Raw genomic sequence first — 13,540 nt, forward strand, 5'->3', positions numbered from 1 at the left:
AGCATACAAATGGCATTTTTACAGGTTTTTCATCTGAAGTGCAGCACAATAGCATGTCTTATAACATCTTGAAAACTTATCTTCAGATGATACATGTACATATCTACAATTCTGATTGTCAAAGTTTGCACACTCTTGTGCAAATATATAATTAGCTGTAGAAAATACTTTTTCTGTTGTGTAATATTGCATTGGTATGATTTCATGCTTGTTTCTAGCTACTGTACAAAACAGAACGCCATTATCGACTGACACCGCCCTCCTTAGCGTAGAATGTGTTATTTCAGGATCATCAAATTGAAGTCCAGAAGGAAGTAATTTGCAATTTATGAGCTTATGTGGCAAATGGAGACAAAAGAGATGGGTGAAAGTTACTTTCACCTGTGCTTAATAACTTCAGCAGGGGAAATGATTTTTCAGACAAACACATAATACACATCAAGACACGGGTAATGTGTGAAACATAAACTCTGAGTATAAATATTGACATGAGAAATAGCCATTGGTTTCAGGAAAGGCTTGTGTTCTTTACCGTACCCTGCAGATTATGAAGAAACCTAATAACAGTTTATCTTAATATGACTCATGTTTATTCATTTACAGGAACATCCTAAAATGACAATGAACATTGTTTGTTACTTCCTTAAAATATTTCTCTCTCAGGTAGATGTTTAGATTTTCTTGAATCAGCAATACATTTATTCAATCAAGCTTGGTTTATTGAAGTACTTCTTAAATGTCAAGAGCAGGCATTTGTCAAATAGTGACAAATTGCCCAATTAAGAAATCTACAGGGGGAAGGCATTTTAACCACCTTAATCAGCTTGCTGTTTAGAAGACAAATGAAGTAGTGTACACCTTTACGGAGAACAGACCAAACATATTTACACTGGAAGAAAAAAATGAATATACAGTAAATATTGTTGTCCATGCCAGGCTGTTTTGCACTTGGAATATATTTTGAATAACTGCAAATAGATCATTTTCATCTCTTTGTGATTGTAAAAGCAAACTATTAGCTGTTACAGTCTAATGCCAGAGTACTACTGTTATCAATGTGCACATTTCTAGATTGAGTTAATCATTGAACAGAAGTCTTATAGTGCAAAACCGTAGTTAGTAAAATACAACTGTACGTCAAAGCAACAGGAAATTAGCATCACACAATTAAACTGTGCTGTGTGCTAGCTTTAATATGTTTATAAACTCCTGCAGATATCGATGCAGTGAATGATACAGTTCACTCTGTCATATGCACAGCATATACAGCAGGCTCTCAAACTCTGTCACGGCGAATTATCTTCAAACCAAACATTACATTTAGCATCTCCCCTAGATATATTCACTTCACTTAGCACATTATTCTTCTGCTATTGATTTTCAGTCAAATACACATACAAGTCAAAATTTATCTTCTTCGTTTAGTCTGATCTAAGATAAAAATGATACCGACCATTTAATATTTAAAGTATGCAGCATTTTCAGACTAGCTTAGACTTCTGCTGAAACATGTCTAGATCTCCCTATGGAGGTCTGGCCTCCTTATTTAAGGACTATTGACATAGTATAATGTTTCTATAGCAACACGTTGTGCTGGTAAAGGCATCAGAGTATACCTTCCACATGTAAAGCCAATAAAATGCACATTATACAAAAATTTTAAAAGAATAGCTAACTACTTTTCATTTTTTTTTCATAATTCGATGCAACAGAATTTACTTTTCATATTCTGAAGTCAGTTTTCCACTTGGAAATGAACCCCTTCTCTTTGATTGTGTCCGCTGAACCATCTCCTTTATCCCATATCCAGAATGTGTCATAGCTGTAAAGAAAAGCATACAAGCTTCACCTCAAGGTCATACAATACAGTCTATGATGGTAAGCATAGGAGGGCCATAGGGTAACTGAACATCTGAAACGTACCAGTGACAATGAACATCAGCATAAACTGACAGAGGGATCATTTACTGTCTTCCTGTTTACTTATAACTCAGTATATGCAATGTTGAAAATATATAGAATCATATGGTCACAGGTTCATACTAAGTGTGCAGCCAAAGAGACCACTGAAAAGGTAACTGCATCTTGTAGGATGGACTGGAAACTAGCATAATGCCCATTAAGTGAATTTTCAACTCATATGAAAGGTAAAAAAATTGTTATCACCCATCCAGTCATCCAAACTGCTTTTAAAGACTGATAGGGAGTACACTGCTTGATTTGTAAGGCAGCCTGTACTGCAAATGTGGAATTTGTTGGGTCAGGTACTTGGAATGCCATCTGGTGGTACTGATGTACTTGTACAGCTTTAGGTCTCTAGACAAGACGCTGGTGTTGGCATTAGCACTGGTTCTATTTATGTGAAGCAGTTCAAAATGTGTTAGGTTGACATGAAAGGCTAAGCAGGGATTACCTTGCTGGAATCTGTGTAACACTAAGTAATAGGATGTAGCTTTCAATCTATCAGAGTAGCTAAAGGTACTGTGGCTATGGACCATTTTGGTAAGGAAACTTTGAGGTGTCTTTAGCTGATATTGGTGCTTAGTGAGTTATATGCAAAGGGGGCACTGTACTCAGTGACTGGCCTTATAAGGGAGGAATAAAGTGAAACTTGTTTTGACCTTGAGAAAATACCACAAAAGATAAATAGTGCAAAGCAGAAGAATTGACTAACCAGCACAAAGATATGGAGGTCAAAAGAAAAACTGTTATCAACAAAGGTATACAAGCCCGTGATGACTGTGTCAGATTAAAGCGCAATGTTATCTATATGGTAAGAGGAAGTGAGAGTAAGTCCATGATTAACACTCTCGGGGTACAGTCATCAGTAAACTCAGTTAGTCATAATCCACTGATATCAGTTTCTGTGCGAGAAAAAATACATAGAAAAAGGAGGGTGCATAGAGCAACATGCTGTAAGACATTTCTAGTGATGCTTTTCTGTTTAGAGCAAATATTCCTGCTCTTCATGGTATCGGTTATGTCTCACAGCAAGTGATTATTCAGTGAACTATGTATAAACTAATGCCAGGTTGACAACATTCGTCATTAATTCCAACATGGGGAAATAGTGCCAAAGGCCTTGGCAAGGTCCAGGTATGTAATCTGGAGTGTACATTGCTTATCAGTGGTCTCAGTAACGCTTTCAAAAATTTAACTAGGTTGAGCAGGCATAATCTGCCTTTTAAGAAGACACACTGTTGTGAATCCAAGGATACAAGGCCATCAATATTGCTGTTTATTAGTTCAGCTATAATGCGTTTCATACCCTTGGAATAATACCAGTGAGACTCATGCCTGCAATTTCCAGGGTCAGTGGAAGAACCACATTTATTTAAGGGCACCACATCAGCTGTATTCATTCCCCACACATCAGGGGCATAACCAGTGGAGAGGGTTGGGTTGAAGAGGTGATAGAGGGGGTTTGAGAAATGTGATTTGGCATTTCTCAGCAGATCTCCAGAGATATCGTCATTGCCCATGGAATTTGTATTTTTAATTTCAGAAATTGCCAAAAGTGCTCTATCCAAAGTGATTTGAGTCAAGGGGTGTTAAAGGAATGGGGCAACAAATGGGAGCTATACATTTTGCTTGTTTGCTTGGGTTAGCAGTGCCCTGTATAGTAACAAACACCTAGAAAGAATGCATCATAAAACTGTACCCTGTAAAGCAACAATATAGCACAAATACCTTGTGTACCAACAAGCTTAGAACAGCTACTTGGGAGTCAAGTGGCAGTATCTACAGATTAGTTTAATTCATTATTGTGTAGATATTAAATTCAGTAGAATTTAGTACTGTTTAGCATAATCTGCTCTGACAAAGCACCCTTAATAGCCTTCTAACCCAATATACCACCCACTTGTACCTCACAAATCAAAGGACTGGACAGTATGGATATACAACTTCTCTGTAGCCAGCTTGGTGGACATGGGCATCTTGGGACAATGTAGCAGTTGTCTCATGTATACTGACAACCACTTAATATTAAAAAAAAAAACATACACAGTATGTGGGAGGTGTATTTACACAGTGACACTAGAGGCTAAACTGTTGCATAAAAGTGAACATCAGGTTGTAAAAAACATGCACATAACATCCACCACACACAGTACATGACATATACATAGACTAACATATGCTGAGGCATATAAACATAACCTTCCTAAATAGCAAAGATCACCTAGACCACCCATTGTCAAGGTTATGCCTCAGCAAGCCCAAAGGCACTAAGAAAAAACAACAGCTAACATGACACATACTGTTACTTTCAGTAAAGCCCCAAACACTAAGCCCCTACGGCAAGCAAACACACTTCCCAGGACTCTCATCATAGGGGAGTCCTTTGTAATATATACCGATGCCCCTCTAATCAGAATGAACAAGGAGAAAATATCTGTTAGTTGCTTATCTGGATCCAGAATCCATCAAATCACACACACACTCAAGTCATTATGGCACAGGTACCAGTATGATTCCATCATAGTCCATGTAGGTGTAAATGGCCTGAGATGTATCTACCTGGACTATATGAAGAAAGGCAGTATAGAGTTTTCAGATTATATATCTCAGGCTGGTATGAGCCTAGCCCTGAGTAGCATATTACTATCACCGAATATGATGCCACAATATGAACAAAAACTGATTGATTCCAACAACTGGCTGTTTTTCTGATGCCATTCTAAGGGGATACAATATTTGTCAGCTTGGGAGGACATGTTTAACAGATCACATTGCTTTACCAAGGATGGTCTGCATCTCTCCCCTCTAGGATTTTGAACACTGGCTAAAACTTTATCAACCCCCACAGTGTTTTTTTAGGCAATGCCAAATTGACAAACCTACCAACATAGCAAAATCAACTCAACTGAACTTCAAAATGTTACTACACATTACCAGGATAATAAGCAAAGAAACTTCACTCCCTCCAAGCCCTTGCCACATTTAAGAATACAGAAAACTGTGCAGTTACAGAGACAGGGTTTAAAGCGGTAGCAAGTACCCCAGCAGTAAAAGGTTTCAGTGCTTTCCACACTTTTAGACCAGTAGCTGCACAGACAAGGGCTAAGGTGGAGGTGTCTCAATATACATCAGTAACAAGCATACCTCTAGGGTACTCAGACTGGAGTTCCTCTAGTGCCAGTGTCAATTGGTAGAGATATATTGAATTAAGTTTCCTTTTATAGGTCTTCATGTATGACTATTCAAGAAAGTCAGAGAAGTAAATGTTAAGCGGAGTTGTCAATATGCTTTAAAGAAAAATTCTTAATAATTGTTGATATTGATTGGTTTTACATGAAGATATCATACAAAAAAAAGCTACTCTAATTTATCGGAAGTAGCATTTTAAGTTGTGGTAAAAATTCTCATGAAAAAGGTACCTGATATTGTGTAGGCTAAAATGATCATCGTAATTTTAACCCCATTGTAGAAGATATCATTGCTAAGGCGGACCATTTGTGTGTATCTTGTGAAACACAAACAAAAAAAAGATTATGAATATTTAGCACTCTGGAAATTCAGTCAGTTTTTATAAGGGAGATGATCTAGACATGAATATTGAAAATGATAGATGGAACTAAAAAGATTGTGTATGAAAGCAATATTGCAGATAGTTAAACTTTTGTCTATACTTTGATAAGCTATCATTCACAAAATGTACCGATTTTAACTAATAAAAATTATCCTGACAGAGATGTGGATAAATTTCCTCCATGTTGATTTGTGTCACTTTAAAAGTCTGTGTTAAGAAAAAATATTTCTGGAATACTTATAGTAGGTTTTCATCTTATAAAAATAAGCTCATATGCAAACAAGCATCTGTGATCTAAAGAATCTTATTAGGAAATCTAAGGAGCAATATGAATTGAAATTGGTGGGTTATATCAAGGATAATAACAAAGTATGCTATAACCATACAAGACAGTATAGGTCAGCTAAGGCTGGTGATGTATCTTAATGTAAATAATTTAGATGTGAATGATCCTATAACTCAGTTGCAAATGATCCTATCTGAATAGCCAACAGACTCAGATGTAACTTTATTTCCTGATATGAATGTGGTGACTACTTTATGCTGTGACATGAAATTTGGGCAGAAAGACATATGTTCAAACATCATGGCTACAGACGTTAAAGAGGTCCTGCAAAAATAAAGCATGATGCACTTCAAGCCTAGATAGCTTAAATGGCTTATTTTGCCTAAAACCTTCACTTCTCTTCCCTTTGTTTAACTTAGTACAGAAAATCTTGAATACAGGGTTTATTCCAGACACAGTGAAGGAATCTCTTGTGATATATTTACCTAAAGTAGAAAAAAGCAGGGTATATAAATACATTACAGGCAAACAAGTCTGACTCGTTTGTTAGGAAAACTCTTTAAGTGGGTAATTATGCCATTGCTCTGACTTTGATCAAAGATGCTTGGTATAGGTTTGACTAAAAGCTACGTCAAACTTATCAGTAAGCAGCAGGTGTGTTATTTTTGCCGCATTATAGCTGAGCTAAATAGAACATTATTACTCTTGATTTTAGCTGTAGGCTTCGGCTGTCTTAATGGCATTCCCTTTCTAACATGATGATTCCTTAAAGCAATAAATTACAATGATGTTGAATAACACACTAAGTTTGGTATACCTATGTTAGTAGTGGATTGATGTCTATATGATACTATTTATGGCTGAATTTTATCATCATGTGTCTTGGAAGACTTGAGTAGGTATTTACCTCAGCATAAGTTTGTCTATGTCTGATGACAAAATCTAAGGGATCTGCCTCCAGTTTATTTACTAAATGCATCTCTCACAGTTTCTGTGTTATGTAATGCTAGTGGATTGTCAACAAAATTGAGGAGGTCATAACATTACCTCAGGATGCACAAGATATTACGCTGCCCAAGAAAACATAATTAACAACCTAAGGCTCCATTGTTTGTGATGAGATAGACAGACTAAGACTGAAAGGGCTAGTTATCATAGTAGTTAAAGAAATCATAGTCCTTCCCAATGTTTCAAAGCTTTGAAACAGAGCAAGTGAGTCTACTCAAGCACTGTGTCATTGCTAAAGATCTCCTTTGTATCTCCTGCCATAACATCCAAAATAAGGAGGAACAGGCATGGAACATACAGAGCAAATATTAGGGTTACAGTGAAGATGAAACAGCAGGATGAAATACAGACAGAAACTGAATCTATAAAAGTCCAAGTAAATATTAGTATAAAAACACCATGAAGACACAGGAACACATGCAGCCATTAGTCCATTTAGTCATAAGCAGACTCAGAGAAGAGAGATGGTGATTAGAAAGCCTTAATTTCAAAATTCTATTACAACTGCCTATTTTATTCTAAGATGTAGTCAATGATGTAGCTGAATGATGTAAGTGAATAAATCAGTAATGGTAATCTGTTCCCTGCTTTAGCAATTTGCTGATGATTATAGGTTTTGTAATATAATCATTTCAATAAATGATGTCAGAGTTCTCTGTCTTCATAAAATATGCAATATACCTGAAGTAGCAGCAATGACTTTGCCTTTGCTGTCAATTACTGGGCAATAGGTGTAATACATGTTCACATGTTTATAAGAATGTGGAAACACATTATGCTTATGTGGTCTAAGTAACCAACACCTGTTTCTTGATGCTGTTTGTAAGTGGATGTCTTAAACCATTTTGAATATGTAAAAAATGTCTTTGTTGCAACATTCCGGCTCAGTTGTCATTAATTGGAGAGTGGTTTGTGTAGTTCAAGCCCTGAAATCAATAAATAGGAATACTTGTGTATCTACTGTAAGAAACAAAACCATGATAGTCTTAACCAAGCTAAATAAATTTAAATTACAAGACAAAGACAGCACTTTCATTTTAACTAAGCTCATATTTCCCCAGTTCAAAGCATTATTTACTTTTTTCCTCCTTAGCATGTCTTTCTCAGCTCCATGCAGTAGCTTTCTTTATTTGCTGATGTGTATAAATGCATGTAAAATCAGTGATTTATTTTCCAACTTTTACTATTCCATTGTCTAACAGCAACAAATTGAGCATCAATAACTACTAAACTAAAATGTAGAATACAAAATGCCACAGACTTTTACAACTTTACATTAAGAAATAGCAAATGCTAAACAGACCTATACTGTAATACAGGAATCAAAAATCGTATAAATTAGAATGAGACTCTTGAGTCTGTTCTTACACCCAGATATATGATCAGGTTAGTCAATTTTTGTGAATAATTTTGCTCTTTACTTACAAACCTCCTTTTGATGCACTAGCGTATTATATTTACCAGTGCTGTATGTAGTGTTTATTCTGGCTCCTTATAGAAATGCTGGTACTCCAAATTCCAAAATAAAAATAAAACTGCAGGAGAAGAACAGATCTTGAACATCTCTCTTCTCCTTTAAACTTCATTTTGGCAGTGAGTAAAGTCCTCCAGTACCCCACAATGTGGGGAGTAAGCCCACACAACCCCCAAGCTTATACACACTATCTCTGAGATCTCCATAACTATCAGAAAAGTTAATATTCAGGGAAATGGTCAAATTGTGCTTAATAGATATAAGACTATTTTTTTGACCATTCAGTCTCTATGTTTCAGGATGCTCTCTAGTGGTTCCCAACATTTTAGATGGTTACTATTTCTTTACATGTATCAAAAACATTTAAAAGATGTCTGTTATTGGGGGTATAGTCCTGTATCCCTGCATAAGAAATATGTAATTACAGTGCACCATAAGGATAATGGATGCCAAAGAAATGGTCTGAAGAATAAGAAGGCAGTGAGTGGTCATGCCTTTGGACAATACACTCCCTGAAGCAAGCATGTCAGAGCACAGAGGGGAAAGTCTAAATAGCCCTAACGGTGATTGCACAAAGAGTGAAGCATTCAGAAGGAAATAAGCAAATTCAGACCTGGGCACGGAGCTTTTCTATTTCTTCCTTATTGGCTGATTGAGATGGATCATCCATTGTTGCTAGCAGAAGCTGTGCATCAGCCAGCAAGGCGTGCGTCCTCTTTAGATCTCGTCGAAGGCGTTTCTCCACATCAAAATCTCGATGACCAATCTGTATAGCAAGAAAAAAAAATCAACTTTAAATTACTATAGTCTTGTGAAAAAATGCAATGTCATTTAGCTAAGCTGTTAAACTTACCCACCTTAAAAGAGAGAAAATTTGTAACTGTAAAATTATTTACTGTAATTTATATTATCTTAGCAGAATAGCACATGTCAGTTTGTTAACGGATCCCCTAGAAATTCTAACACAAATAATGACCCAAAGTTGCATACTGGTTTATATAATACTACATGTGTGAAACAGTGTCTAATGAGTCTGAATATTAAACATATGATTTTTAACGACATTATAGTCTGAAAACCTAAAATAAAATAATGTACAAAAAATAATATGCAGAATAACAATTAAAAATTGATCTCATAAAAAAGTGCTTCTGGTGAGAGATTCCTGAGTTTTAGCAATTATGAGAATGAAAGAGTGAATGCTTATTTCTCTGACAATTTCAGAACAAATTATCGTAAAATGCTTTGGTAGTGTAACACTGTATTCAGTCTTTCAGCATCTAAATCAATAGGAACCACTTAGATTCTGACCAGGCTACAGGGGATTGAAACATCTCTTAAAATGGGCATAGCTGTCCGAGTAGTCAGTGGCATTTACTGATGCAGTCTTCAGCTGTTCTGTGCACTTGGAGACAACTGGTGACAGGAGATAGATCTGCCATATGTTTTAAGAAGTCTTGTGTAAATATGGGTCAGGCTATTTCGTCTCTTGCCTACTGTGCCACATTGCTAACCAACTTCCAATCCTCACTCAAAACTAAATTAAAAATATGCTATAGCAAAACAGCTAAATTTGCAACAAGACATCCGCCTTTCCACCCACCACTGCACACCCCTAAAACACTGAACTGGCTTGACTTCCCCCATTACCTCACCTATCTGCTACTAACTGCCACACACAAAATACTTACAAAACCTCAGGATTACCCTGCCATAAATTCCTTATTATCCCTGTATAATCCCAATAGGTCCATAAAATCAGAAAACCAACACCCCCTCCAAATACATAAACCCAGACTACCTGCTGGTCAAATACTATACTCCTGGACAATAGCTAAAACCTGGAACAGCCATTTGCAACACCAAAAGCACTTTTGCATTCAAAACAGCTCTATGTAATCACATCTACTCTACCTGTATCTGTAATTGTACTAAGCCTCCTCCTTCCATAACCTAATTATTCAGCCCCTTCCTATTATTCCTATAATCTCCTACCTCAACTAGTATTCTACCCACTGTTCATTTCAAGTTTACTGTCTTGCTACACACACGTTTTTTCCTCTTTACTATTAACATCTTTCTCCCTAGTCCTCTAGCTCTATTTTTTTTCTACTCTCACTCTTACACCCTTACTCTAATAATATTAGTTTCTTTCCCCCTTGCCTTCTTATATCTTCCCCACCTTCCTCGTATACCCTGTAATGCCTGTACCGTGGCTGTTATTACTCTCTTAATGTAGTTGAAGCTTAGAACCTCTGCTATAATATGTTTGCTAAGCATCTGATATAATGTTTGCACATACTACTGTGTCAACCGTATTTGAATTCATTCGTACTAAGTTTATCCTGTGTGCTTTATATATTCTAAATGTGCCTTTTGTGGAGCTTTTCTCCCCAGGCCTGCACTGAAAATGGGTTCTGCTTGGCCCAGTGGACTATCACAGTAAACAAATGCCAATAAATAAATAAATAACTATTGCAACATTACTGCATTGTCTGACAGTTTAGCACTGATGATTAAGGGTATCAGCAGCAAAGGAACTGCAACATGTGATCCAGGTTTGATTTCCATAGTCTCCATTTGCCTGCTTAGTGAGTCTAAGAAATTCACTTAACCAGGTAATACTCCCTGGCATAAATCTAAAAATGAGCCTCGATCCAATTCTACAACTTAACTAATATACACAAATAATAAATTTAAAAAAAAGTTATATCTACTCTGTGCATGAATGCACTAGCCACTGTGTCAACCTTCTTGCCTTTAATCTGCCTAAAAGCATCAAGTCTCTTCTCTGAATCCTGACCTCTAATCATTTTTTTATATGGCAATTGCATATTCTCCCTTTGTCTTCATGGGTTTACTCTGGGTGCTTTGATTTCCACATACCCCCCAAAAACAATACCAATTGAATGGCTATAGAAAAAAATAACTAGCTATCTAGCTCTCTTTATTTCAGATTATTCTATTCTATTCTATTCTGTTCTGTTCTATTCTATTCTTCCTTGGGACTGTAGCTGAAAAGACTTCATAGACCAATTACCTGCATCACAAATGATTAAATAAAATACAAGCCAAAAACAAAAACTTATATTTTTATATCCATGAGAGGTGTATGCCTTAACATTACTCCGTTCAGGAGTTTCATGGACAGGATACCAAAATATGGCTGTGTGCGTCTGGTTTTAGAACACACAGAATTAGCATTTCTGTTGTTTTTACAGGATGATGGTCTATGGCCTTTATTTGACCATACTATCTGGTAAACACTTGAGTGATTCACTACTGAGTAGGGAGTGGATGATATGAGAATTAGCCCATTCCAAATCTGACCCACGATATGATCCCCCTACTCTTTATGAAGGACTTTAAGATCTTACATGATTCTACATGAGGCTGATGTGTGAATTTATGGCTTGTGTCATGTAATTGGTGGCACTGAGCTGATAAGTGGTGGTGTACCAGTCAGCAGTCTTAACTTGCTGCTTATCTGCATGTCCATCCTCTTATTTAGTCATAAGCTGTATGTAGTTAACCCAAACAACAAGATCATGGTTAATACAATCTGTATTAATTAAATCTCTATGCAAGATAACATGATTTACTCTTCACAGTGGTGTAGATACATCATTGATCTGGAAATTGTTGGATTAGAACTTTTGTTTTCTTGGATCCAGAAGGCCATATGAAATGGTTGGATGTCTTATAGGATGCCACCAATGCAGTTCCATCTGATGGTGTTCCATGTACAGACCACTATGAGAGCAGCCAGGGGTAGATGACAAAGAAATGTAAGGATTCATTATATCTCTCAATTGACTTGTGAATGCTTTACAATATGTCAGGAAGAATTGAAGTCACTGATTGTGGAAAGACAAGCTTGGTTTTCACACTCTAACCCTTGCAATCAGAAGCAGAAGGAGAACAAAAAATGCAGACTTATCGGAAAAAAAACAATGAAAATGTATGTTTGTTCACACCCCTGGCCATGTAGGAAATGCATGGGCATGATAGGAAATCTTTTCTTATTTCTTCCTATAAATGTATTGCTTCACCAGTATTTGGACATTCATCTTATAATTTGGTTGGAATCGTAGATTATGGAATGTAGTCAGTGTGATAAACCAAATAATCTTTATACAGACTGTATTATAGGGGAATCTCATATCTAGTAATACACATTCATCTGAGTAAGGTGCTAACAAATCCAGTACTGTTTGTTACTGTTAAGTTCATTGTCAGCAGAAAAAAACTGTGTACACATATCTGTGCTAAATGAAAACAATGAACATAGAACAATTATAATAAAATAAATCTGTGCTCTTTCACTAAAATGTTATTTTTTCTTTCCAATTATTAGAAATAACAGATAACTAAGAAATAAACATACAAAATGATGTTTAAAGTACAGCAGTTGAAATATTATGTTTAACTGTGAGTACTTTTGCTGCCATTGTATTACTCAAAATGACACTGTGTTCAAATTCTAAATTCATACCTCTCAATTGTCCAGATTTTTGCCTCATATTTTTGGTCTGTTCCTCTTAAAATTTGTGATTTTCTGTCAAACCACTGGAACTGAAGTCACTAAATAATGACAGACTTTTGAGTTTCAGACTTTATATACTTCAGAAAATGCATGCTAATACAAAAGTTGTTAGTCTAGCAACTTTTAAAGTCTATAAGAGCAATATTTAAAGTCTGTCCCTATTTTTGGGCATTTGTTCCCACATTATTACTGGCTTTGTCCAGATTTCTTGCATTAAGAGGTTGAGAGGTACAACTCTAATATACTTTATAAATGAAGAGTATTAGTTTACATATAATATATTGCAGTGTGCTGCCTTCTTGGCCAATGAATATGTACCCTTTATAATCATATTGTGGTACAGATATTTTATGTGGTAATTGAAACCAACATTTTCAATATTTTGCTGTTGATTCTCTGCCATTTTCTCCAATCTTTAACCACTTTTATTCCAGTGATATGCAGTTAATGAAGCATTTTTAGGTGCTACAAGTCAAAAGCAATATCTTACAGATTCTTGCTCTTTTTGTCTTAAGTTCTAGAAACAACTAAATGTGATAGTTTGTTCCTGAGTCAGTGCCTGTAACTCACTGAGAGTCACGTATCCATTCCTCTCAACCTCTTAGAGCAAAACATCTGGACAAAGCCACAAATAAAGGGGGACAAAAGCCCAAAAACAGGGACGGACAGCTTTTAAATATTGCTCTTACAAAC

The 13,540-nt window shown here is 36.1% G+C and overlaps 1 protein-coding gene across 3 annotated transcripts in view; it reads right to left on the minus strand.

Annotated features, from left to right (window-relative positions):
* MYO18B (myosin XVIIIB) overlaps positions 1-13,540 on the minus strand; it is a 2,352,406-nt gene that overhangs the window by 714,412 nt on the left and 1,624,454 nt on the right. For all 3 annotated transcript variants that reach the window (XM_044068483.1, XM_044068482.1, XM_044068484.1), the window contains one exon: positions 8,915-9,067. In XM_044068483.1, the coding sequence (XP_043924418.1) occupies positions 8,915-9,067 (153 nt within the window). The remainder of the gene's footprint in view (positions 1-8,914; positions 9,068-13,540) is intronic.

Source organism: Protopterus annectens, chromosome 4.part0 (assembly GCF_019279795.1).
Source record: "Protopterus annectens isolate FY-2018-M chromosome 4.part0, PAN1.0, whole genome shotgun sequence".
Taxonomy (NCBI): Eukaryota; Metazoa; Chordata; order Ceratodontiformes; family Protopteridae; genus Protopterus; species Protopterus annectens.